This window comes from Camelus bactrianus, chromosome 21 (genome assembly GCF_048773025.1).
Source record: "Camelus bactrianus isolate YW-2024 breed Bactrian camel chromosome 21, ASM4877302v1, whole genome shotgun sequence".
Lineage (NCBI taxonomy): Eukaryota > Metazoa > Chordata > Mammalia > Artiodactyla > Camelidae > Camelus > Camelus bactrianus.
In genome coordinates, this window is record NC_133559.1 from 12,481,379 (window position 1) to 12,508,237 (window position 26,859).

At 34.9% G+C, this 26,859-nt stretch overlaps 1 protein-coding gene across 1 annotated transcript in view; it reads left to right on the forward strand.

Moving 5' to 3' along the window:
- Positions 1–26,859, forward strand: part of ATF6 (activating transcription factor 6) — a 166,932-nt gene that overhangs the window by 4,482 nt on the left and 135,591 nt on the right. Inside the window, exons 2-7 of the mRNA XM_074349717.1 lie at positions 5,768–5,844; positions 8,634–8,721; positions 10,717–10,823; positions 16,432–16,561; positions 17,144–17,347; positions 22,645–22,865. Coding sequence (XP_074205818.1) covers positions 5,768–5,844; positions 8,634–8,721; positions 10,717–10,823; positions 16,432–16,561; positions 17,144–17,347; positions 22,645–22,865 — 827 coding nt within the window. The remainder of the gene's footprint in view (positions 1–5,767; positions 5,845–8,633; positions 8,722–10,716; positions 10,824–16,431; positions 16,562–17,143; positions 17,348–22,644; positions 22,866–26,859) is intronic.

Here is a 26,859-nt window from a genome sequence, read left to right on the forward strand (position 1 = left end):
ATTCTGCCATCTTTTCACTGTCCCTCATCTCCTTTATGATATCACTTTCCCCTTATTCGGTTTAAATTCCATGGACCATCACTGTAACCAGTCCCTCACACCCTCAATATCCTTATCTCTCTCTTGTTTTGTAGTTCTTTCTTTGATAAATGACAACCTTTGTTAAATCCAACTCTGCCTACTCCATGGCTGCATCATCATTTTCCTCCCTGCTAGATCATCTCTATCAGTCAACAAACATGTAGTTGCTTCTCCTATGTAGAGTGAAAAAAAAAAAAGAAAAAACCCCAAAACCCTCCTAGGATGTTACTTCCCTTCTAGCGGCTAGCCACATTTCTCTTCTTTATTTTACAGCAGAATTCTTTAAAAGAAGAAAAAAAGTCCATGTTCACTGACTCTACTTTTTCTTTTCTCGTTTTCTCTTGAACCCACTACAATCAGGCTCTACCACTCCACCCAAACTGATCTTTCTAAGGTCATTACTGATTTCTAGTGGCCATTTCTCATCTTATAAGAAGTAAATGAATAAATGAATGGTCAAGATAGTGGTCAGGTGGGACTGCTTGCTGAGCAAACTAAAACTTATAGCTACCATAGTTTACTACTGTTAGGAGAAATCTAAATAGTAGTGTGGGATTGGTGAAAAAGATACAGAAGTAGGGAATAGATTTTAGAGATACTTTATAGTGCCACTACTTTCTTATGGATCCTTCTGAGATATTGTATAGATATACAAATGTATTTATCAACTCACTCTCAGTTTTTTTTTAAAGTATTCACAAACCACAGAAAAATTAAAAGATTAGTACAGTGATAACCTCTTTTTCTCTTATCTAGATTTACCAACTGTTAACATCCTGCTGTACTGACTTTTTCTCTCAGTATTACCCCACTTCCCTCTTCTTTCACTGTCTGAAAGTAGGCTGCACATAATATGAAACTCCTACTAAACACTTCACCGTATATTTCCTAAGAACAAGGGAGTATGTATCTTTAAAAAGCATGAATTCGTACTAATACCTGCAGTTTAAAGCCAGTATCACAGGTTCTTTCTCACCTTCTTGTATTATATACTCTTATTTCTCTTTTCCTACTGTGAAAATCCTGATTCCCTATAACATCCCATGTTTTCAGAGGCTCACTCTAGCTGCTTTGTTGAAAACAGACTGAAAAGAAGGGTAAGGGCAGAAGTAGGGAGACTGGAGCAATCCAAGTGATTTATAATGGGAGCAGTGGAGGTAATAGAGTGGTTGGTTATGAGTATATACACATACATTCTCATAGGCATATGTATACACATGTTTGTTTTTATTCAAATTTTATTTAATTTTAAATTTTGAAATAGTTTCAAACCTACAGAATAGTTATAAGAACAGTACAAAGAACTGTTGCATGCCCGTCACATAGATTCCCTTAATTGTTACATTTTACTATATTTGCTCCATTTCACTCTCTTTTGAGAGAGAAAAAGAGAAAGAAATGTGTTGTTAACTCATTACTCTTTATTACAGTTTGTACCACCTCCCCACAAGACAAGGGTACTCTCCTATATTACTGCCATACATTCCTCCCACTCAGGAAATGAATGCTGGTACATTACCACCCAGTTCATAGACACTATTCAGTTTTTGCCTTATGTCTTAATAATGGCCTTTTTCCTTTCCAGTTTAGGACCCTACCTGCAAACACACCTTATGTCTCCTTAGTGTCCTTCAATCTGGAGTGAGTCCTTAGTCTTCTGTTTCTTGTATCTTCAGCAATCTTAAAGAGTATAGGTCTTTTATTCTGTAAGATGACCCTAAACCTAGGTCTGTCCCCTGTTTTCTCGTGACCAGAATCAGGCCGTGCATCTGTGGCAGGGATGCTAGAGAAATGATGCTCTGTTCTTCTCAGTGCATTACATTTGGAGGCACACTGTGTTGACCAAGGTGATGTTACCTAGATCATATGGTGAAGTTAGTATATGCCAGATTTCTCCGCTGTAGAATCACTATTTCCCCTTTTTCATTTGATTAGTATTTTGAAGGAGATAATCTGACATGCCACCGATATCCTATTCTTTGTTAAACCTCCACTCACCAGCCCTGGCCTCCATTAATAATGTCAACTATCACTCTAATGCCGAGTGGGTTCTTATCACTTAACATTCTGTCTGCATTTATAACTTGACCTTATACTGTAAGAAAGAGCTTTCTCAGTTTGTTTGTTTATTTCACTATGGTCTCATTAATTCTTATTTGATTTAGTGGGTTGTAATCCGGCTTTATTTTGATCCTCAGATTTTCCCAGAATTGACCAGTGGGTGTCCATTCATATCAGCTCCTTTGTTCTTTTGATATGTTTCCATCATTCTCTGAGAATTTCCTTATTTTCTGATGCAAAAAGACTTTCCCAGCCTGCTTTGCACTTTCCCTGCCTCAGCCCGGAAATCAGCCTTTTTTCTAAGGAGCCCTTTAGTGGACTTCCATTTAATAGAGGATGGTATTTAGTATCTAAGACCTGGACACATAGGATTTTCAGTGCTGCTGGGATATCATCCCTTTTAGGACCTTTTAGCAGACAGAACTAGGAAATACATGTATGTATATGTGTACACACATTTACAAGTATCTATAGTTCTTTCTGTGCATGTATGTTTTTTAAAATGTGTTCATGTTAATACTTCTAATTCCAATCCAATGTCTTAGAATTCTTTTATTCTCTTCCTTTTTCATGTTTGTAAATCCTTTCTCAGACAGTGAGGAACCTTGCTCCAATTATTTTAGATATAATTAATCATTTGCTCCATCAATTAATATATTTGGTATAATCACTTTCCTAACCACTCAGTCTGCTTCTTTCATCTGCCGCTTTGTTCCTCCTCCCACTGCCCATTTTCTTGGCAGCTGAGGCATGCTGCCACCTCCACTAGGCAACCCCCTCTCTTGCATCATCCCATTTCCTTGGATAGCATGCACATTGCCACAGATGATGACGCACAAAACCCTGTCACCCTCCTTGCTTTCCTGACATCTCTGTGTTGGGAGGAGTAGGGAAGGGAAGGAAAGATGGAAAGGGAAGGAAGAATAGGAAGGAAAGTAAGAAGCCAGATTATCGATATGTATTGTAAGGAGAGCTGACAGGATTTGCTGGTAGATTGAATACAGAGAGTAAGGAAGAGAAGGAAGCAGTAACTGTAGGATTTTTGGCCTGAATTACTGAGGGAGTTGAATTGTCATTAACTGAGATGAGGACAAAGCAGTAGGAAGTTTGGTGGGAGATGATCTGGAGCTCAGTTTTAGATGTGTTAAGTTTGAGATGCCTTTTAGACATCCAGGAGAAGGTGTGTACATTCATCTTGAACTGGAGGTGTGTGTTTGTGAATTCTTGGCATATAAATGCTATTTAAATCCATGAGCTCAGCAGAGATCACGATGGGAGAATAGATAATTTCATGTTAAGGAGATGAAGGAGGAACCAGGAAGGTAGTCAGCCAGTGAGGTGGGAGGAAAACCAAGTGACTATGGTAATTTGGAAGCCAAGTGAAGAAAATGCTTCAGTGAGTATGAAAGGATCAACTGTTTCAAATACTGCTGATAGTAAGATGAGGACCATAAATTTACTTTTGAATTTAGCAATGTAGAGGTCATTGTTTTTTTAACTTTTTTTTTTATTGAGTTATAGTCATTTTACAATGTTGCGTCAGATTCCAGTGTAGAGCACAATTTTTCAGTTATACATGAACATACATTCATTGTCACATTTTTTTTTCACTGTGAGCTACCGTAAGATCTTGTATGTATTCCCCTGTGCTATACAATATAATCTTGTTTATCTATTCTACATTTTGAAATCCCAATCTGTCCCTTCCCACCCCCTGCCCACTTGGCAACCACAAGTTTGTATTCTATGTCTATGAGTCTGTATCTGTTTTGTATTTATGTTTTTTTTTTTTTTTTTTCTTAGATTCTGCATATGAGCGATCTCATATGGTATTTTTTTTTCTCTTTCTGGCTTACTTCACTTAGAATGACATTCTCTAGGAACATCCATGTTGCTGCAAATGGCGCTGTGTTGTTGGTTTTTATGGCTGAATAGTATTCCGTTGTATAAATATACCACATCTTCTTTATCCAGTCATCTGTTGATGGACATTTAGGCTGTTTCCATGTCTTGGCTATTGTAAATAATGCTGCTATGAACATTGGGGTGCAGGTGTCATCCTGAAGTAGGGTTCCTTCTGGATATATGCCCAGGAGCAGGATTCCTGGGTCATATGGTAAGTCTATTCCTAGTCTTTTGAGGAATCTCCATGCCGTTTTCCACAGTGGCTACACCAAACTGCATTCCCAGCAGCAGTGTAGGAGGGTTCCCTTTTCTCCACAGCCTCTCCAGCATTGTCATTTGTGGACTTTTGAATGATGGCCATTCTGACTGGTGTGGGGTGATACCTCATTGTAGTTTTGATTTGCATTTCTCTGATAATTAGTGATATTGAGCATTTTTTCATGTGCCTGTTGATCATTTGCATTTCTTCCTTGGAAAATTGCTTGTTTAGTTCTTCTGCCCATTTTTGGATTGGATTGTTTTTTTTTTCTTATTAAGTCATATGAGCTGCTTATATATTCTGGAGATCAAGCCTTTGTCGGGTTCATTTGCAAAAATTTTCTCCCATTCCATAGGTTGTTGTTTTGTTTTACTTATGAGAGGTCATTGTTGATATTAGTAACTGGTGTGTATAGTGTGGAGTGGAGGCTTGACTGAAATAGGTTCGAGAATGAATGGGAGGAAAGACATGAGAGCAGCAGGTATAGAGAACTCTTTTAAGGAGTTTTAGCCTATGTACATACACGCACACAAAATTATGTACATAGCCACAGTCATGTACTTAACATGTTTTTGGGTTTTTTTTTGGGGGGGTGCTCTGCAGCTGAATTTCTGAGAGTTGTATGAATAACCTTTCGTTATTACTATGCACAAATTTTTTTGCTACATATTATTTTGTTTTAGGTTGATGAAATGTTACTACCATTGGCCAAGTCAGTGATAGACTGGCAGTGTAGTTCCAATATATGTGAAATGAGGAAATCAGCATAGCAGTTTCGGTGGCCTGATAATAGGGAGGACAGAGGCAGGTTTAGATTTGGAAAACTCTTCAAAGTGCTTGAAGTTCTGAAAGTGTTAGAGAAATTCACTCTTAACAGATTGTATGGTAATTAGCTTTCTTTGGCTTTGTCAGCACCTTGACTTTCTGTGTCCATATATTTCTTGGTTTACAGTGAAATCTTTTAAGGAAATTGGAACATAGTTAGATTTGTTGGAATAAGTCTAATGGTTTAGATGAGTGAGTTTTTTATTGTTTGGATAGAAAATTAGTTGTGTACTTAAGGCGTGGACGGCAGATACGTAGTTCAGGTGTTGCCATGTTCCCCTTCGGGCATCACTGTTGATCAAATGTTACTTTTTTGTGCTGAGCTGAGATGTAGCCTCTGAATTTGTGTTAGTAATGTTCCAGAAAGTCACTGTCAATTAGTCCTGACAGGATGTATATATATTTTTTTTAATCTCTGGTGTAACAATTTAGTGACAAGATAAAAATTATGTGGAAAACAATACATACTTCAGAAACTAGCTTTGAATTGGTTGTCATTCACAATTGCTAGAGTTTATCAATAATGGTAATGGCTAATGAGAAACCCCAATAGAGCTGACATAGGGATGTAGTGCTTATTCTTTTGTCCAAACATTGAATTGACAGTTAATATCTATTCTTTTCTTTTGTCTATAGATTCTACCCTGTTTGCTGAACTTGGCTACTTCACAGACACTGATGACTTGCAATTGGAGTCAACAAGTGAAATTTATGTAAGTATTTACTAGAGGAGAAATACTAAATAATGTGTTATTTAATCTTTAATTATTGCAGGAAGATTTCAGGATAACAGGTTTAGGCTAGTTATTTAAGTTTGAATAACTTTTAGCATTGAGTAGGAAAGGTAGTAACGATTTTGTATTCAGTGAACGTAGAAATTGCATTGGCCTTGGTGTGAGAAGCCTTGGTTTCGAAGTCAACCTTTGGCCCCAAGGGTAAGTAACCTTGGAAAAGTCACTTAACTGCCTGCTTCTTGGTTTTCACAGATATTTTGCTGCATAAGGGAAATGGTGTGATCTTAAAGGGGATATGTGAGTCATGGATCTAGTTAAGCAGAACTTACCAACTTCCTTTTTTAAAGTTATGTATCCTTAGTGCAGAAAGCTCTGAAACTTAAGAAATGTCCTTACTTTTTGCCTTTGAACAGTTAGAAGTCTGCATAAAAGCTGTAATTATTGCACTTTGAGTGCTCAAAAATATCTGAAATTTTTTTTTCCTGGATTAGTACATGTGAAGCTTATTGAACTCTTATTTTGCCTTATTCTTTAATGGATGAGGTGCTGTTTCAGCTGGAAGTTAATCAGATGAACAGAGTGATTTTATATGCACATCAATCAGGTTGAATGTTTATCATTTATTTTTTAAACCCTTATTAAAAATAAAGCTTGTTCAGTGATTTTTAAGACATTTCTCAAAGAATAATTTAATCGTAATTTTAACTATGAATCAATAGAAGGGAGTGAAGTACATGGTATTTTTAAAAATCAGTGCATGAGACTTTAATGGTTTCATTTACTCTGTGAGGTGCTTTACAATGTGGTCTGTTGATTAAATTGGCTTTTAATATTGGCTGCTTGCTTAAGCAACTGGTATTTTTTCATAACCTCTAGAGCCTAATATCATCAAGAAACAATATAGTAAATTTGAAAGATTTGAGGAAATATGGCCCTAATTTTATAACTAACCTTCTGTTACCTTAAACAAGTCACTCAGTCTTTCAGTTCCTTAATTTTTCTAGTATAAAATGAAGAAATTGGATTAAATGGTTTCAGAGAGCCCTTTCTAGCTTTAAAATCATCATTCTTCCCTATGGCAGTACCGTTTCCCATGAGAAGTCATTGAAGAACCAGATATATATCAGTATGTTTCACTTCACTTAAAAAGGGGCCAGAAAATTTCTAACCAGATAAAATTCTTATGCTGTAAAATGTATTTGACTTTTTGGCTAAAGATTGAGTGAGAAGCATCCCTGAAGTCATGCCACTGCTGAACATGTGAAAAAGTATTGCTGTCACTCAGGCAAGCATCATTGTTCAATTTGTTTAGAGAGTTTAAGGATTTTTTGGTTGCTGAAATATGAGGCTGCTTAATTTTTTGATATATAGATTCAAATAAGAGAAAAAACAAAGGAGATTGATTTAAAAGTTGATTCTTTTATAATTTAAATAGTTTTTCCTTTTTTTTAAATGTGAACTTTCACATATTCTTTTTATGTAACTCGCACTCATATTTACTTAGTTAAGGGCAATATGGTAAGAAAACAGTTTCCCTTCTCTCCTGTTAAACTCTCAATATACATAAACCACATAATAGACATTTTGAAATGATAATATTACTCTAGAAATTATTAACCAAATGGTTGTTAATAATTACTAGATTGATTTTTACTTTAGGCCTGAGCCTTTCTTTTGTTTGATTATCTGTCACATTAAGTTAATATTGACTGCCATTTGACTCTGTTGTACTGTTTATATGTTAATTTTACTTCTGTTCTTATCTTTGTAACCCCAGACTGTCATGATCTCAGACTCATAGGAGGCTTCTGAAATCATGTGGCAGTTCTTTATTAATATGTAGTATAAGATAATCATCTGGATAACCCAGAATATGCTTATATTTAAGTTAAAATAAGTCATCTAAATGAAAAGAAACTAAGAGACCCTCTAAGAAATTTACTGACCCCTGTTTGAGAACCTTAGTTTTATTTTCTAGTATTAAAAAAATTTTAGAAATTTAAAAACTGCAGAACAGTAAAAATAAAATATGTATAAAATTACCTATCCTACTATGGATCTCTTCTTTCTCCTATAGCCATTTTAATATTTGGAATATTTGAAGGTTCAGTTAAAGTCTCTTTATGACTCCTGAATGTCTTTTAGATATGTTTATATTCTTTCCATTGTTTGTAGAGAGGATATTGTAAATAGGCATTGTTTTGACTTTTTTCCTTAATGGCAATGGGAAAACTTATTTTGCTGGATCTCGCTTATGACAGAAGACATATTTTGTGACCCTTGTAATGGTCTATTTCCATTGAAAACAATGAGACCAACCAAATCTTTCAGCTGTTGAATCTGTTACCTCCTTCTTAGTTACTGCTGTGTTTAAAATAACTGAATTGATCTTTCTCTAAGCTATCCAGCATGTATTCTTAAGACAAACTAATAGACTTAGAAAATTATTTTTACCAAGTTGGATAATAGTAATTATATTATTTATGGCAAATTATGTCTGTTAGTTTTATTTCTAGGTGTATATATTTTATGACCATCTTTTTTTTTTTGAAATTGTTGGATTTCCCCCATTGTTGAATTTTAGGTTGCTTTATTCTTTTATTTTTTTTTAATTAAATTTTTGTTGTTTTTTTGATGGCAGCGGAGGTAATTAGGTTTATTTATTTATTTATCTTTTAATGGAGGTACTGGGGATTGAATCCAGGTCCTTGTGTTCTTTGTATATATTTCAATCTTGTAATATTATTTTGTTGATTTGAAACCTACAGGAAAATAATTTTGATAATCTTGATTTTGATTTGGATTTGATGCCTTGGGAGACGGGCATTTGGGACATCAACAACCAGTTCTGTACAGGTAATAATGTATTTCTTTGGGAAAACCTTAAATGGATCTGTATTATTTTGTAGTTTGGTAATAGTCAAAATTAGATGGAGTTATTGGGCTACTTTTATGGGTTAAAAAATTCCAGGGACTATATATTCTACTTCTGATGTGGCAATGCATACATAAGTTTCTTGCCAAAGTGAATATAAAGGATTTCATCGTTATGTCTTAGTCACATAATGAATAAAAATTTATGTCAGAAATATTGATTTTGAATTATATGTGATATCTCTGTAAGAGATTAATCTAACTGAGAATTAGAATTTAGGGAATCAAAGGGAAGAGGCTTGGGATTATCAGAACCTAATAACTTGCTGTAGGATTCCTGTGTGTGTATTACTGAGGAGGAGGCACTACCTTGCTGATGCTAGTATCTTTAAGGGGCCCAATGAGGTAGATTTTTTGTATGCTGAAAGAAGCTGGATCCTGAAGCAAACTGTCACTTCTGGGATGAAGCTGATAGGCTGCCCTTCTATCTGTCTATCATCCTTCTAGTATTCCCTATTGACATGACCTAAAAGGAAGCTAGCTGGGAGATATATCCATAATTTGCATCATAGACTATAGGAGGGGACTTAGAGCTGAGAGACACTGGGTAAATAACCAGCACATTTCCCTGTCTATATTGCAGTCCCCCTCACCCCTGCAATTTCCTGTTCCCCTTTATTTTATGTATTTGTATATCTTGCTCAGTTCCTGTCTTCCCTCATAGAACACAGGCTACACAAGGCCACTGTTCTGGTTACTATTGTTGTGTAACAAACTACTGTAAAACTTAGTGGCTTAAAACAGCAACTATTTTATTACGCTCTCAGAATCTATGGGTCCAGAAACATGAGGAATGACTTGTCTCTGCTCCATGTTGTCCAGACCTCAGCTAAGATTTGAAGGCTGGGGTACCTTGATATTTGGGGGCTAGAACTACCTTAAGGTTTTTTCATTCACATGTCTGATGCTTGGTCTGGAATGACTTGAAAACTAGGATTGCTGACTAGAGTGCCTACCTATGGTCTTTCTATATGGCCTGACTTCCTCACTGCCTGTTGGTCTCGTGGCAGTCAGACTTCAAAGGCTCAAATGTGAGGGTTTCAGCACACAAAGTAGAAGCTGCATTGCCTGATGTAACCCAGTCTTGGAATTCACATAGCATTACTTCTATACTCTATTGATTGAATGAGTCATAAATCCACCTAAATTGAAACAGAGGGGAAGTAGTTGCTACTTCTTTTCTTTTCTTTTCTTTTTCTTTTCTTTTTTTTTTTTTAGTAGTTGCTACTTCTTGATGGGGAAGTAGCAAGATCACATAGGTCACGAGAGATGGTAGATGTTTTGCACATAACTTTGGAGAACAGTCTACCACACAGATTCTTCCCTCCTCCCTTCCTACCTTATGATAAATTTGATACCTAGAAACACTCCCTAGTTTATAGTGGCTCAATAAAATTTTAGAATAATAGTTCAAAAGATAGGAACATTTTTGTGAGTTTTAGTTGTGTTGTCAAAAATGCTTTGCAAAGTAAATCTTTCCTATTTTGTGTGTTTTAAAATTATTTTGGGGAAGTCTATAATTTTTTTCCTATAGTATAATATTCAAAAGGTGCAAAAAATCTGTAGAATTGAAAAATGTCTCTTATGGCTCTTGTTCCTTAGCCAACAAGTTCTGCTCCCAGAGACAACCACTGTTACCAATTTCTTACGTTTATCTTTCCAGAGAATTAGTGCAGATGCTAGTAGATATATATGTATACACAAACATAATTTATTACAAAAATGAAAGCATACTAGATACACTATTTTCTGCATCTTGAATTTTCACTCGGTGATATATTTTGATGACCTTAGCTTCCAAATGATTGAATTTTAAGAGTAGATTTTACCTTCTTTCTTATTCATTTTATTTTGACTTTGTATTGTCCATTGAGTGTATATTGTCCAGTGGGAAAACTTTTGCTTTGTTTTTTTCAGTTAAAGATATTAAGGCAGAACCTCAGCCACTTTCTCCAGCCTCCTCAAGTTGTTCAGTCTCATCTCCTCAGTCAGTGGACTCTTGTTCTTCAACTCAGCATGTTCCTGTAAGTAGCCAATCTTTTGCAGTGATTTTCGTTGTAATGATATCTGGAAAATATGTATATGCAGGAGGCACTTAACATTTATTAAGTGCTACTATAAGCCTTATTATCTCATTTAATCCAGAGGAAGCTGAGTCTCCAGGAAGGGTCCTGGGGAAGTTACAAAGTTGTTAGTCTCTGGTTTTGCCCTCCTTCCCTTACATTCTTATCTTTATAATTTCACTGTTTCATTTGTTTCATTGCACTTTACCAGTATTTTCCAATATTATTTGTTTATCGGCTTATTGTTTTTCCCCCGCCACTCTTTCTTCTTCCTATTAGAATGTATGTTCTTTGAGGACACGGAAGACTGTAAGATCATCTGTTTTCGTAACTCCTTAGCCATACAGCCTAGAGTGGTCTCTTTAGTTCAGGAATGCCTAGCACTACTGTTTGAATGGGATAATAAGGTTTTTCACAAAAGTTTGGTAGCTTCTTGAAAATGCTTCTGTTCTTCATCCAGACAAAAGCTCTGAGGCCAAGAAAAGGAAGTATCAAAGGATTTAGATGTTTTTTGGAAGGGAGAAGAGCAAAATAGAAGAAAAATTCAAATTAATGTTTCAGTTAATTATATCTGCTATAAATTCAGATATCTTCCTTCTGGCAGGATTTACCTCTAGTCAGTTACTAAATCCTGATGATTCTGTCTACTTAGTATCTCTGGGATTCATTTTCTCTGCCCCTGCCGGGCCATCATCACCTCATCTGGATTAAGGCAATAGATTTTAACTGGTCTCTCTGCCTAATTCCCCAAATCTTTCTTAGCAGAGGAATCTTCAAAAATAAATCTTTCAGAATCACAAATTTGATGGTGTCAGTTTTTTGCTTAAAATCTTTTCATGACTTCCCAACCCTTACAAGGACAAAATTCAAATTCCCAGTGTCTAGGTGCTCTGTGATCTGGCTGCTGCTTACCTTTCTAGTCTTGTTTCTCACTGTCTCTTCCTACCTTCACACTCCCCTTAGCTTTAACCCAGAGAGCTCCTGTGTGCTCCACTCATTCAGCAACTGGGCCAGGAACTGTTCTCAACACCGGCAGTGAACAAGATCAGTGGGATCTCTGCTTCTACCTTGTAGGTTTTTGCACACGTTCTTCTTTTTGCCTGGAATAGCCTCATTTTGTTTTTTCCTTTGTTTGGAAAACTATTCATCCATAAGTCCCAGTTCAAAAATTACTTCCTCCTTGAAGCTTTTCTCTGATTGCTGCTATTGGAAGTTCTCTGTGGTTGCACAATTTCGCTAAATGATTTAATTTTTCAAATTTAATTTACTTTTAAAGTCAGAAGTGTATAACACAGTATATTCACAGAAGCCTAATTACTGTCCTTTCCTTTCCATCCTTCCTTACACAAAAGGTAGGATCTATATACCCTGTTTTGCACCTTACTTATTTAACTTAGTGGCATATCCTGGAGGTAATTCCTATTTCAGGGTATAGGATCTTTCTCATTTCTTTTAATGACTGCTTAGTGTTCCATTGTGTGGATATATCATACTTTATTCAGTGACTTCTTTATTGATGAACATTTGAGTTTTCAGTCTTTTCTGGACTCAAGACAATGCTGTTATAAATAATTTTGTACATCAGTCCCTTCACATTTTTGTCAGGATATCTTTGGGATATACTCCTAGAAGTGAGATTGCTGAGATAAGGGTGAATAAACTTGTGATGTTACTGGTTATTGCCAGACTTCCCTCCAGGGCTGTTCAATTGTGTATTCTGACCAGCAGTATGTAAGACGGCCAATCATCCCATCGTCACTACACAGCATGTTTTATTTTCTACTTTTTTAAAATTGTAAGTGTGGTTGAACGTCTTTTCGTATATCTCATATATATAAGGCCTATTTGCATTTCTTTTTATGAACTGTCAGTTCAAATTTTTGTTCACTTTTCTATTGGACTGTGTTGGTCTTTTTCTCTTCAATTTTTAAAGTGTTTTTTTATCTGAATTTATTCGAAAAAAATTACTCCACTTACAGTTTTCTCAAATTTCACAGGTTTAAACCACTGTTCAGTGATTTATTTTTCTCTTTTTAAATGACATATAGTTGGTTTAGAATGTTGTATTAATTTCTAGTGTACAGCATAGTGATTCAGTTATATATAGAAATTACTTTTCATATTCTTTTTCTTTGTAGGCAATTACAAGGTATTGAATATAGTTCTAAAGTGTTTTTATTACATATGGAATTTATTAGTACTTAGTTTGTGAAATAATTTACAAATATTTTTTCTCCAATCTGTCATTTGTTTTTAAGCTTTATTTATGGTGTTTATTTTCTCCATAGCTGAATTGCTTTGTTGTTGTTGTTACTCAAAGGAAGATTTTCACCACTCAGTGGTTATAATATTTTTGTTGTTTTCTCACTTACATAGATTTTTTTGCTTGGAACAGCCTCAGATTTACAGAAATGTTACCAGTACCTTACAAACAACTTTTTTTTTTCTGAACCATTTGAGAATAAGTTGCCAACCTGATGCCCTGTCACCTCCAAATACCTTAGTGTCTGTTTTCTACAAGCAAGGATATGTCTTAATTGCCACAATATAGCCATTAAAATCAGGAAATAAACATTTATACCTTACTATCATCTAATCCTCAACTCCCATTTAGATTGTGCCAGTTGTCTCAAAGATGTCCTTTAGACAGCAGGAGGATCTAGTTGTCTTGTCTCTTAATCTCCTTCAACTGAAACAGTTTATTCTTCCCTGACTTTCATGACCTTGTCACTTTTGGAGATTAAAGACTAGTTATTTTGTAGAATGTCCCTCAGTTGGGTTTGTCTGATGTTTCTTCAGGATAAGATTCAGGTTTTGTATCCATGGCAGGAATACCACAGAAGTGATGCTATGTTTGTCTCATTTACTTTTGATGAGGTGGCACACAATTTCAATTTGTGCTATTACTGATGAGATTCACTTTGTTCATTTGATTAAGGTGGTGTCTGCCAGGCTGTTCCACTGTGAAGTTGCTCTTTCTCCCTTTTCTGTAGATAAGTATTTTATGAGGAGGTACTTTAAAACTATGTAAAAATATCCTGTTTCTCATCAAAATTTGTTCGTTCATATGTTTATATCAGTATGGACTCATGGTTTCCTATTTTATTCAACAGATTATGACCCATTACTATAATTATTTATTCCAATTCTTACTCTGTTCTGGATTTGGTCAGTGCAGATCCCTTCACATTGACTCCTATGTTTCCCCTGGGTTTTGACATCCTTCATCAGGCTGACCCAGTGTGGATGCCCTTACTACCCTGCCCTGACTCCCATGCTGCGCTGCCTGCCCTTAACCTCCTCACATTGGAATCCGACACTCCACCAGGCTGCCCCTCTGCATGGATGCTGGTCTCGGCGCTGCCCCATCTTGTGGCTTTAGGATCAAATTATTCTGAAAGAAATAGTTTCTAATATTTTTCATAAGATTTTATTTTTAATATTTAGATCTCCCATCCATTTGGAGTTATCTTGGTTTATGATGGTATAAATCCAATTTTTTTATTTTCCCAAATGACTGTCAAAAGGATTGTTCCAGTACCATTTATTAAAAAGTTCATCTTTTTCTCACTGATTTCCATTTTGTGTATGTATTTTAAATTTATATAAGTGGCATTGTATTAGATCTCTTTGTTTCTTACTTTTAAAAATCAGCACAGTGTTTTTAAGATCAATTCATGTTGCTCTGGAAGCATTATGCTGTGCATCAGAAATTGACACAACATTGTAAACTGACTATACTTCAATAAAAATATATGTACAAAAAAAATTCATTGTGCCCGTCTACATTAGTCTGTTGCATGTAACTGCAGAACACTTCGAGTATATGTTTGCTATGTTCTGCCTACACTGCAGTGAACATTATCCAAAATGTCCCCTGTAGGCCCATGAGTTTACCTTAGTATGTGTTAGGTATGAATCTAGTTTTAATTTTCTCTATATAAGTAAACCAATTTACCCAATTGTATCACTTTTATTATCATTGTATTAAGAATATTGTATATTCTTACATATTATAATACTATATATAATTATTACTTATAATATTATAGTATAATATATTATTATATCTCTTTACTCAGATTTTCTTTTATGCCTCTCAGTTAAGTTTTCTAGTTTTCTTCATATAGGTCCTGCACATTCCTTAGAAGATTAATTCCTAGGAATTTTATAATTGCTATTAGTATTGTGAGTGAACTATTTTTTATTATATTTTCTAAGTGATTATTAATACAATATTTTCATAATGAAGTTTTTTTTAGTTGGCTCTTACATGTGTTCCAAGTATACAGTATATCACCTCACAAAATAAGACATTTCTGTCTCTTCTATTTTAATATTTATTCTTTGTATTTCATTTTCTAGTATAATTATTTTTGCTAGAATTACAAAAAAAGCAATTTGTTACAATTTATTTATTTCTTGTCCTGACTTTAATGGTAATGTATTTAGTATTTTACCATTAAGTATGACTTTGACTATACGGTTATGCATAGCTTTTTTTTTTTTAATGTTAAGAAAGCATACCTTCAATCCTTATTTTCTAGGATTTATATGAGGAATATTTGCTGAATTTTTTCAAATACCCTTTAAGCATCTAAGGCCATAAAGATAATCATTTCCTCCTGTATTATCTCTTGCTTTTTTTTTTTCTGAAATATAATATACTCTGTAAGGTTCATATAGCCCAGCTTAAGGCTACATGCTAAATAGGTGTTAAGGATGAATGAATGAAGCAGTTCTCGTTCTCACCAGCATGACTGAGAGTGATTTTTTGACTTGAGGGAGCCTATATCATGCTGAGAGTAAACAAATATCCTCTTAACTTTTCTTTCAATAATCTTACAGATTCTTTTGAAGATGTATGATGTATGCATGTATATATGTATGCCCATTCTGTTATTGATATAACATCTTTTTCTCTTAGAATTGAAATACTACTTTTATCCTATGTTAAGTTTCTTTATTTTAACAAAGAGCCACTGAATATTAAAAGACTTTTGGAAAAGATTAATGTTAACTTTATGTATCTCTTTATTATCAATCCATCCATTAAATAAAATAGCCCTACCCCTTTCAGTGTTTTTCTTTCAAAACATTTGCGACAGTGTTAATAAATAGAAAAGGATAAAAATAGTAAGAATAATTTGCTTTTGAGATTCCTGTAGGACTGAATACAAGTTGGTGGGGAAAGGATATTAGGGTTTTAACTGTAACCTCATAATGATACTAGTATTTGACTAGGAACCAAGTAAGACATAAAGTTTGTGGGAGAAAATGTAGAAGCAGATCAGATCAGTGATTCATATCTTTAATATAAAAGGATAAAATAAACATACTCTGCATTTTTGGTTATTTTCTCTCTAGTATTAATGGTTAATGTTGATTTGTTCATAGTCTCTTAGTACTTTACATATAGTTATATTTCTGATATATTATACTTTTGCCTTGAAGTTGTCTTGAAGTATTTTCTCTGTTTACATATGAATCTTGCCTCTCTTTCTAAGCGATTTTCTGCCCAAGGAGAGTATTCTCCTGCTGAATTTGTTTGTGATTTATTTTGCTACAGGAGGAGTTGGATTTGTCTTCTACTTCCCAGATGTCTCCCCTTTCCTTATATGGTGAAAGCTCTAATAGCCCCTCGTCATCAGAGCCACTGAAGGAAGATAAGCCCATCATTGGTCCTAGGAGCAAAACTGGTATTACTCCATCTCCTAGCCTCTGTTATTTCTATTTATACTGAGCTTAGGCTTCATTTCTTAAAAGAAAATGTAGGATTAAGTGTATGTTTATTAAGCTGGCTTTCTGTTTTAAAATTAGTAGACCTCTTTTGTTTATTGTGGATGATTAATGTGGGGAGGAAAGGGAAGAAATCATCTTCTTTGGTTGTCTTTGTCTTTATAGATGAATGATACTTTAGAGTTAGGGCCCTGTCATCTTCAGGAGACATTTCAAAGTTTCAGTTAGAGATTGAATATTAGGGCTATTTGGCTGTTACATTTGTTACCTCATTCTCTCTAGGCTTTACTCAGTGATTTTAGCTATTCTCCTTTACTCGTTCATGTGTCCCTTTCCCAGAGCTGCAGCTTGGTCAAAAAGAAAGACCTCAGATTGAGGACTTTTCTTCAGTCCATTAAGATAGAGTAGCTATGCTTAAACTTCAGTTAAGGATAGTCAGAGGTCAAGATAATGCGTAGGGAAAGGTGTATAATAGAATCTGTTTTCTAGGATTTGCTTAATTGCCCTTAAATTGATTTGTGGTTTGTTTGGTTTTTCTCCAGAAAATGGACTGACTCCAAAGAAAAAAATTCAGATGAGTACAAAACCTTCAATTCAGCCCAAGCCTTTATTACTTCCAGCAGCACCCAAGACTCAAACAAACTCCAGTGTTCCAGCAAAAACTATCATTATTCAGACACTACCAACACTTATGCCGTTGGCAAAGCAACAACCAATTATCAGTATACATCCTACACCCACTAAAGGTACCTGAATGGAATTTGAGCATGCGTGTATTTAATTGGAGGGCACTAAGGCTTGTGTCATGATTTGTTTTAATTCAGGTTATAATTTCTGAACACATGCTGTGTTTCAGGAATTGTCCTTGGTTGTGAGGATGTTTTAGAGAGACTAATATGTGGTTCCTGTTTTAACAAGGAAGATAGCTATCCAGATCCATTACATCTGATACTTCTTTTTTCTCACAGTTTTAATTGTGAAAACACTTGTCTCTAAGGCTTGTAGTTTTATATAACCGCTTGTAACAAAGAAGAAAATCTGGGAAGCTTTCTTGGTGCCATTTTATTCTGAGATTTTTGTGTCCATGAGCTTTTTTGTCTTTAAGGAGAAGTCAGTGTTTAAAATAATATGATTCATTTCAGGTCTGATAGGTGTGTTTTGGCAGTAGAATCAGGCTCTTAATCTCTGAGGAGGCAGCATTGTTTAGTAAACATGATCTTGTACGAGGCATTAAGAGACCTGAAAGTCTGTCTTCAAATAGTTAAAAATGTGTGTTTCTATATTTTGTCCACCAGATGGCCTCACATAGTTGATTCTACAAGGAGTTGAAGTCTGTATGGAAAGATGTTCAAGTGTGAGGATTTGGTACTATTCAGACATAGGAATCATTTGCACATAGAGATCTCATCATTGTGCTTATACTGATATGTGTACACATGACTAAAGGAAAACCTGTGCAGCATTCTTTCCTGTATTGAGCTTGTTGTTACCATGTAGGACTAGGTGTCAGTAGGTTGTAAATAAACACCCGTGTTACATTTATGGCTGTATTTCCAGCTGTGGATCTCATTTCTTTGGAGCGTGGCTTTAACGAGGGCAAAGTCATAAATTTGATTTCCATGTGCTCTGTGAGCTTTGTTCTATTCCATGGTCATTGACAATGTGACATTGATAAAAAGAACTGGTTGAGAGACTAGATGGATCAGTGAAAAGCCATCAATCAATTCCTACCAAAAAAACCCAAAAAAAATTCCTACCAAAAAATACCTGCTCTCTCAATAGAGAGTTAAAAATGCTGCATTTTTCTTGTGAAAAATAGCAGTCCTGTAGAATGGTATTCTTGTTGTCTGTGGATGGATGTTAAGTGTGCATGAACTCCCTGATATAAAATGCAAGATATAGTGAGTGTTATTTGTGGATTTTTCCTGGAATAGTCTCCAAACTTTCATCGGAATCTCAAAAGGGTCTGTGTCTTTCCAAAGGCAAAATTTTAAACTTGTGAAGATCTTCATTATAGTTCCCATAAGCTATTAAAACACATATATAAAAAGTAGAAGTTTGACATTAAAATGACTAGTATGAAAAGCAAAGAGTATTCCTAAGAATTTAATCTTAGCAGACTATTGATTATGTTTGATGATAGAAGGTCTTACCTATAGCAAGAAGAAAAACTTCTTTTCTGAACAGTTTATCAGTTTCAGAAACCTGACTCATACATTATCCTGAACTTCATTGCTTTCCCATTATCTGAAGATAGTATGTATTTGGGGGAACATATGCTAATATAGGGTACTTGTCTGTTTTTATAGTATAATTAGAGAGATGATATTAATATAATGTACAGATTTATGTATATGTCTTTCATTTATTTGAAAACGGGGAGGGAAGAAGAAGGCAAGTGTAGGAGATGCATTTTACAGTTAATCAATATCAGTATCTGTAGTAAATATTTTCCCACTAAAAAAGAGGTAATTCTTACCAGATTAAGTTCAAATTCTCTAGCTTGGAATGTAAAACTCATCATGGTTTGGCTCCAATTTAGTTTTTCTAACTTTACATCATAATAAACCCTTTCTGTAAACCCTTTAGTCCAACTGGTCTGGCCATCGTCCCTTGAATTTTTTTGTTTTTTCTTGTTTCTTAACATGCCACTCTGTCTGCCTGAAACAGCTTCTGCCTACTTCTGTATCTGAGTCCTATACATCCATCAAGACTCTTATGAGTAGTGCAGGTGAGAGATAATGGAAGTCCGGAATATCAGTCAAAATGAAGAGCCAGCGGAGGCAGTAGAGATGTTAAAAAATATAGAATCACAGGGCTCAGTAATCAGATGATGTGAAAGGGGGATGGAGGATAGAGAGGAAGGTTTCCTGTCTTGGGCTTTTTGGGTAGATTATAGGGCAAATTGCTGAAATGGAGGATAGAGGTAAAATAACTTGCCCCAAGTTAATCTGCTAGTGAGAGAGAGAGTCAGAACTTGAGCCCGGGTGGTCTGGCTCAGAGTCTACATAATTAATCACTGTACTATATTGCCTCTAAAAGAATGCGGAGATGTGATCCTTGATCTCAAGAATTCTACTATGTAATTGGGGAGCCAACACATTTACACTTGGGTAAATAACAGTATCTATGAGAACTAATGAATTAATAATACGTGAGATGCCCTTATAGAAGGAATTATTATACATAAAAGTAGATAAATAGTAGTAGTGGTAGTAGTAATAATAATGGCTAACACTTAAGACTCTTACTGTGTGCCAGATAGTGTTCTAAGTGTTTAAGTGCATTATCTTATTTAATCCTTAACATCAACTCTGTGAGGATAGGTGCTATTATTATCGCCATTTTATAGATGAGAAAATTAATACACAGAGAAATTATTTGCTCAGTCACACAGCTGTACTATTTTAGGCAAAGGAAGCATTCAATCAATGTTTGATACAAAATTTGAAATCTTTGAAAATAACTGAATAGGAAGAAACTGACTATCACAATCAGTGAGTCATACATAGTCGAAGGTGTCCAGCATTGAATCCAGCCATGGTTCATTATGGGGGATTTGTGTGTAATGCCAGAGAGGATTTTGAGCATGCTGACATGGATAAACAGCCTTTTGTTATGTCCATTTTAATTGTTTCCGCACTAGAAACTGTAGTAACTATGTTCAGCTGCTAACTACTTAAGAACTGAAACAGTTCTTTGCATTGCATTTTGTGATCTGATGAGCATCTTCTAGCAGGTCAGGTTTAGCAAGTCAACAGGAGACATTGTAATAGAAATTAGTTGTTTCTCCTCATTCTGCCTTAAACCCAAACATGCCTAGGATATTTCAATCCTTGATTTAGATGCTGGATAATTCGAGCATATCCAGGGATGAAAGGGCTTGATGTGCATTATGGAAGAAAAAGGAGGCATCAGTGGCCTGGTAGGATCCGAAGTCACGTTTGGCATACAGACCTTACCTTGGTATTGCTCCGTCTCCCTCACTCCGTGCTGCAGGTCTCTCAGCAAGGATATGGTGATAACTAGACAACAGACAGTACAGACTTGGATTATTTTTCTTAATTCGTTTTAAGAAATATTGCAAAGCCAACTGCATGTGTTGCCTGCCAACACTTTAGATCTGTAGCTGGAGCTAGAGGTAGGATCCTTTCTTTGAAATGACTTAATTCTTTATGTTTAACAGCTCCTCCGTTCTTTGGAATGATCCAAAAATTCATTCAACAGTGTTTAGCTTTCTTAAACTCAGAAGATGTGAAACACTGCTTCTGATAATGCTCTTCTCAAAGTATTGGTTTAAATCAGTGGCTCTCAACCTGTAAACTGTGGGCCCTGGGATTTGGATGGTGGGAGGAGTAGTAGCCTTTGGTAAGGGCATCTGCAAATCCATGTTGTGTCAAGCATTTTCTGTAGACTGAATAAATAATTTGTTTCATATATCTTTGTACTGCTATTTTTCAGATTTTTGTGGCTATACTTCTGATTTGTAAACTCCAAATTTATATCATTAATAAATTCTTAATAGCCTTTTCTCATCACATATTCTCTCAGTGCACAGAAACTGAAAGGAAACCATGATCATCTTGGGTGACCATGATATTTTTTGATGTTAAGGAGGGGTATTTATATTCAGAGTGGGAACCCTTGGTTTAACACCGGATTGACTGTGATATCTTCGTATATTTGAAAACCTAACACTTTGTCATATGCTGTTTATTTTATTTATTAATTTTTATTTGAATATTTGGCATAAACAAATTTGTATCTGCTTATGAGTCATTTCCTTATTTTATATGTTTTTATTTTATAAAATGAATTATTTCAAAGGAAAATTAGAAGAGCAAAACATTTAGTGATCATTTATGCCCATGTAAATTGTATATATTACAAATCTATGCAATTATTTTTAGACCTTTCTTACTAGTTTGCTAACTTACTTGGGATAAAATGCTATTAATTAAATTCTACTTTTAGTATTTTTTTTGAGGCCATCTGAAACATAAAGACTTTGATTTTATGGAACTGAATTTTTTTAAACTAAGATGTTCTTAACAAGCAGGTGTTCTGAAGCATTATTTTGATTTTTAGTTTTCCTTGATCCTTTGAAATACTGCGATGAGATTCACATGGATCATGTTTTACTGTCTGAAAGTATAATGCTTTGTTTTCCTTAAAGAAGATTATAAATATATTTTGTGAGATTTTAGTTGCCAGTTACTGTAGTACCTTTATTTTGCTAGATAGGCCCAAGCAACTGTGGATATTAGGGGAGGCTTTCAACACCTTATAAAATTGGCCGGATCTGAAAGGAAACACTCTGTGGGCAAGTAAAATTTTTAATAGACCAGTGTGAAGAATTTTACTAGTCTTTAAGTTAATGATACTAATTCTCCTCAGATTAGCATAATTTTAAAATAAGGTAAAATGTGAAGATTAAGAAAAGACTTGTAGACCTGTTAGGTGGAGAGGGGAGTTGATATTATCTGCAGGCTATTTTAAATTATGGACTCATGTTTCCTGCGCGTGTTAGCTAAAAATTCATCTCAAATGGTTTTAACTTTTTGATATTTGTAGCCTGTCATTCTCCCAAGTACTGAGTTACTGAATCTCTGTTCATGTATTCTTGGTGTTGTATGTATTTCTAAATCTCATCAATTTAAAATACATGATTCTCTGTTTAGTATAAAAAGTTATTTATAATATGAAAAATGCTTTTAGCACTAATAAATTTCAGAGGTTAATACTTAGAGAAACCTATGTAAAACAGCTACTTTGAGATGTGTTAGTTGAAAAAAATTTATGGAAATATAATGTTAATGATAACTTCAAAGAGAATGAATTTAGTTGGTTTCATTAAATACACAAAAACAACGGAAGTCAGTATGAATGTGTGCTGCTGTTGATTGTGTTTTAATAGGTGGTTTGAAATCCCTTTGTATAATCTTACCTATTACATATGCAGAAGAGGCCTAAATGTTAAACAGCTGTCCCTGCCACAATAGTTAGGCACCCTCTGATTCCTTTTCTTTTTTCTCCACTGCAGGTCAGACCGTGGTGCTCTCTCAGCCTACCGTGGTACAACTCCAGGCACCTGGAGTTCTGCCCTCCCCTCAGCCAGTCCTTGCTGTCGCTGGGGGAGCCCCACAGCTACCTAATCATGTGGTGAATGTGGTACCAGCCCCTGTGGCAAATAGCCCAGTGAATGGAAAACTTTCTGTGACTAAACCTGTCCTACAAAATACCATGAGAAGTGTGGGTTCAGATGTAAGTTTTGAAGCTTAGTGCTTTTTTAATGCCTGATGTAAAAAATGAAAGCAAAAACAAGGACAAAACACTTTTTTTTTTGTTGCCTTGTTTTTGTTTTTTAAAACTTGTTTTTACTGTGTCAAATGTGATAAAATTGCACATTCACATCCAGTCTGTGGTAGAAAATTAGGGTGGGGCTTGTTATATTGGAATCTAAGTGAAAAGGTTTAAAAAAGTCTGAAGTAGTTTGATGAAAAGAGAAATACACATACCTTCCTCTTCTTTAACTCCTTCTTTTGAGCCTTTTCATCATATTTCTCCAGCCCTTTGCTCCTAACTCAATCATACACTAGTATTTTACAGGATTCTTTCATGTTTTCTGATTGAAATATTTTTGGCAACTCCCCAGATAAGAGTCTGGAGACTGCTTTTTAGTCAGGGTGTACATTTAGCTTCTCTCTTGACTTACTGAAGGGTTTCCACCACTGCATAATGTTGACTTGCTACTCTTAGGAATTCAGTCTCTTAATGATTATCTGGTATTTTCCCATCTTTGCAAACCTTCAGATTTTCTGTTGTAAGGATTTTTTGTAATTTATAAATCACAGAAAGTTTCCTAAGATCTGAAACAACCTGAAACCAGTTAAAGCACTTGCCAGCTAACTCTTGCTTTCTTTAGAAGTGATACAAAATACCTCATGTTATGTATTAACAGTGATTGAACATTGTGGGCCTGAAGTTTAAGGGAAGTTAAAGTCACATAATCAGTCTAAAAGTGAAGTCTTGTGGGGAGGGTACAGCTCAGTGGTAAAGTACATGCTTAGCATGCATGAGGTCCTGGATTCAATCCCCAGTACCTCCACTAAAAAAAAATGAATAATAATTAAAAAAAAAAAAACATAATTACCCCTGCCCTCAAATACTAAAAAAATTAAAAGCAGAATCTCTAAAATTGTGATTGGGAAGGCAAACCCTTCTGTCTGGTCTGATTTCTTTAAAATGAAAATGGATATTACTGGTTGTTAATATTGCTACTCCACTTTTTCGTTGGTATTGCAAAGTACTTTTAAAATCCTGTGAGTTACATAAGGTTGTTTATCAGACTACTGACTGATCTGTCTACCAGAATTTATTAACTAGCATGTCAGGAGCCCATTTAGTTGTGAAATTGCTCTACTGTTGCATAAGCACAGGCAAGTACTCTCAATCAGCAATATTGTAAAGACCCATAACAAAAGAATATAATCTAATGAAAGTAGAACTTCAAAGTTCTGCAGTAATTCCCACAGTTTATGTATGTATTGAAAACAGCCCCTGCCAAGACATGAAGGAGAAACATTAGTGTTATATGAGAATAGACATGGATAATACAGGATTAAGCTTGACTGTTACACTGGTTTATTTCGAAGACTGAGAAAAGGTAAGCTTGGTACTTATGACATAATAGGAACTATTAGGCACTAAAGCATAGTATGTGTTTCAGTTGAAGATGAAATGATATGATGCTGGAATTTGCTTTAAAATACTCTATGGGGAGGTAATGAGCATAGGATAGAGGAACAAGATTCGCAAAATGTTAATAATCATAGAAGTTGTGTGTGTAATCTTTCTTTCCTTTTGGTGTTTAGGAAGATTTCTACAATAAGTGAATGAACAACAGTAATAAAAATCTAAAAATATTTCAAGATATTTTCAATTAAAAAATTGTGCAACCAGTAAAAAAAAAAAGTTTGTCTTTCACAGGAGACTAAAAAGGTTAAGAATGATGAAAGAGGATTTTTGTTTGCTGGGTTTTTTGTTTTTGTAATTATAGATTCTATTTCACTTTTGGTGATTGGTCTGGTCAAATTATCTGTTTCTTCTTGATTTAGTTTTAGCAGGGTGTATGTTTTTAGAAACTGTCCATTCTTTCTAGGTTGTCCAATTTGTTGGTATACTATGGTATCAGTTGTTTTTTCTCCTCTTGTATTTTTTATTTTGTTTATTTGGGTCCTCTCTCTCTCTTGGTCAGCCCGGGTAGGGGTTTGTCAATTTTGTTTATCTTCAAAAAATCAGCTCTTGGTTTTAATGATCTTTTCTATTTTTTTTTAATCTCTGTTTTATTTATTTCTTCTCTATCTTCATTATTTCCTTTTCTGCAGACTTTGAGTTTTGTTAGTTCTTTTTCTAATTCTTTTAGGTGGTAGGTTAGGCTGTTTGAAACTTTTCTTGTTTCTTGAGGGAAGTCGTCTATTGCCATAAACTTTCCTCTTGTAATTACTTTTGCTGCATCCCATAGATTTTTGTAAGGTTGTTTCTCTTTTCATTTGTCTTGAGGTATTTTCAGATTTATTCTTTGATTTCATTATTGATCTATTGGTTTTTTCATAGCATGTTGTTTAGTGTCCATGTGTTTGTTCTTTTCATACTGTTGTGGTCAGAAAAGATGCTTGAAATAATTTCTGTTCTGAAAGAGGATTTTTAAAATAATCTTTTAAAATTTCCCTTTAATATTCTTTAAATTGTGAATTTGAATGTTTCTTGTATAATGCTCCCAAATAGAACTAGCAATAGAAAATATTCGAAATTGTCTTTATATCTTTTGTTTAGACATTCAAAGCATGTATTATGAAATATTTTAGACATGAAAGAAGGCAGTGACTAATTGAAAATTTAATGATGGTAATCATCATTTTATGCCACTGGCCCATTTTGTATCTCAAAACATTTCAGTTAATTATCTATTAGCAAGACATCCTTATAAGTACTTTGGTGTGAAAGAATATGTCTCTTCTGCTTTTGCACTCTTGAGAGTGCTCTGTAAATTTGGTGAATAATTTACTGATGAGGTCTCAACACTGAAGAACTGGGGGATGTGTGAGATGGGAAAGTATAGAACCAACAGATATTAGCTTTTTTCTTAGCAGTATTTGTTGGCTAGCATTCTTACTACTTTTCAAAATTTAGAGTTGACAGTTTTACAGAGGAAAGATTCAAGTATTGTGTGTCTGGTGCAAGAGACCTGAAGACGATTAGAATAAATTTTCTAGTCAACCTGCATTGAGGTTTTTGTGCTTATTTTCCCTTGGCCAGCCCATCAGGAAGTGAGCCAAGCCTTTTCAGTATGAGTTTTCTGGTAAAGGTTTGACTTAATGTTTATTTCAAGTAAAGAAACATCAGTCTGTCCTATCATCTGGCCAAGCCACTCAGGAACCCAGAGTAAATCTGTTCCAGAAGGAGATGCGGAAAACTTTGATCTGCTCGTATATATAGTCTCCTGTGTTAGTAACTTGATTGACCTCAGTGGTGCATGTGTTTATTAGACTCAAGTCCTTTTAAATTAGGATAAATTTGAATTAGTATAAATTCCTGGTGCAAAATGGCCAAACTGAAATTTTTTTCATCAATTATTTTCTGTGTTTTTAAACCAAAAGTGTGATGAAAAAGTTGTAATTCAGTGCGCACACACACACAAAAGTGTATCAGTCTTTTGTGGCTTTGTATTGCCGACATGGCTTCTTTTTTTCCTACCTTTTTTGTTCTTTTGTTTGGCTGGTTTTACTCTCTAGAGGCCTGCTACTGCTATAAAGTAGCGTTTTTAGCATACCATATTCTGCAAACTACATTAAGTGCCACATTTTCTGTTATGAAACAGTTTGCCTGGTTCAAATTATAATCTCACTCTTCCTGCCTTTTGCTGGTAAATCTCTTCTGTTTAACTCTTGGAAACCTCACCTAAGTTTTCAAGAAATATGGTTGGTTTTTGGCTCTGATCCTGATGGAAAAAATGAACATGGTCTCTCATTTCAGTGTAGAAATTCTCTTATGCAGTTTCTTGGTAAATAGCAATTTTGGAACTACAAAGATGGCTTCACGGGAAAGCATGCTTATCTTTCTTCAAAGCTATTGAATGTTGCCAATTATCAAACCAAGGACTTGGAAACAAGCAATCTGTTTAAATCTGCACTCAGTACTTCCACCTACCCATCATAATTCCACAAAGTTCATGAAACTTTATGACCCTGGTTTTAAG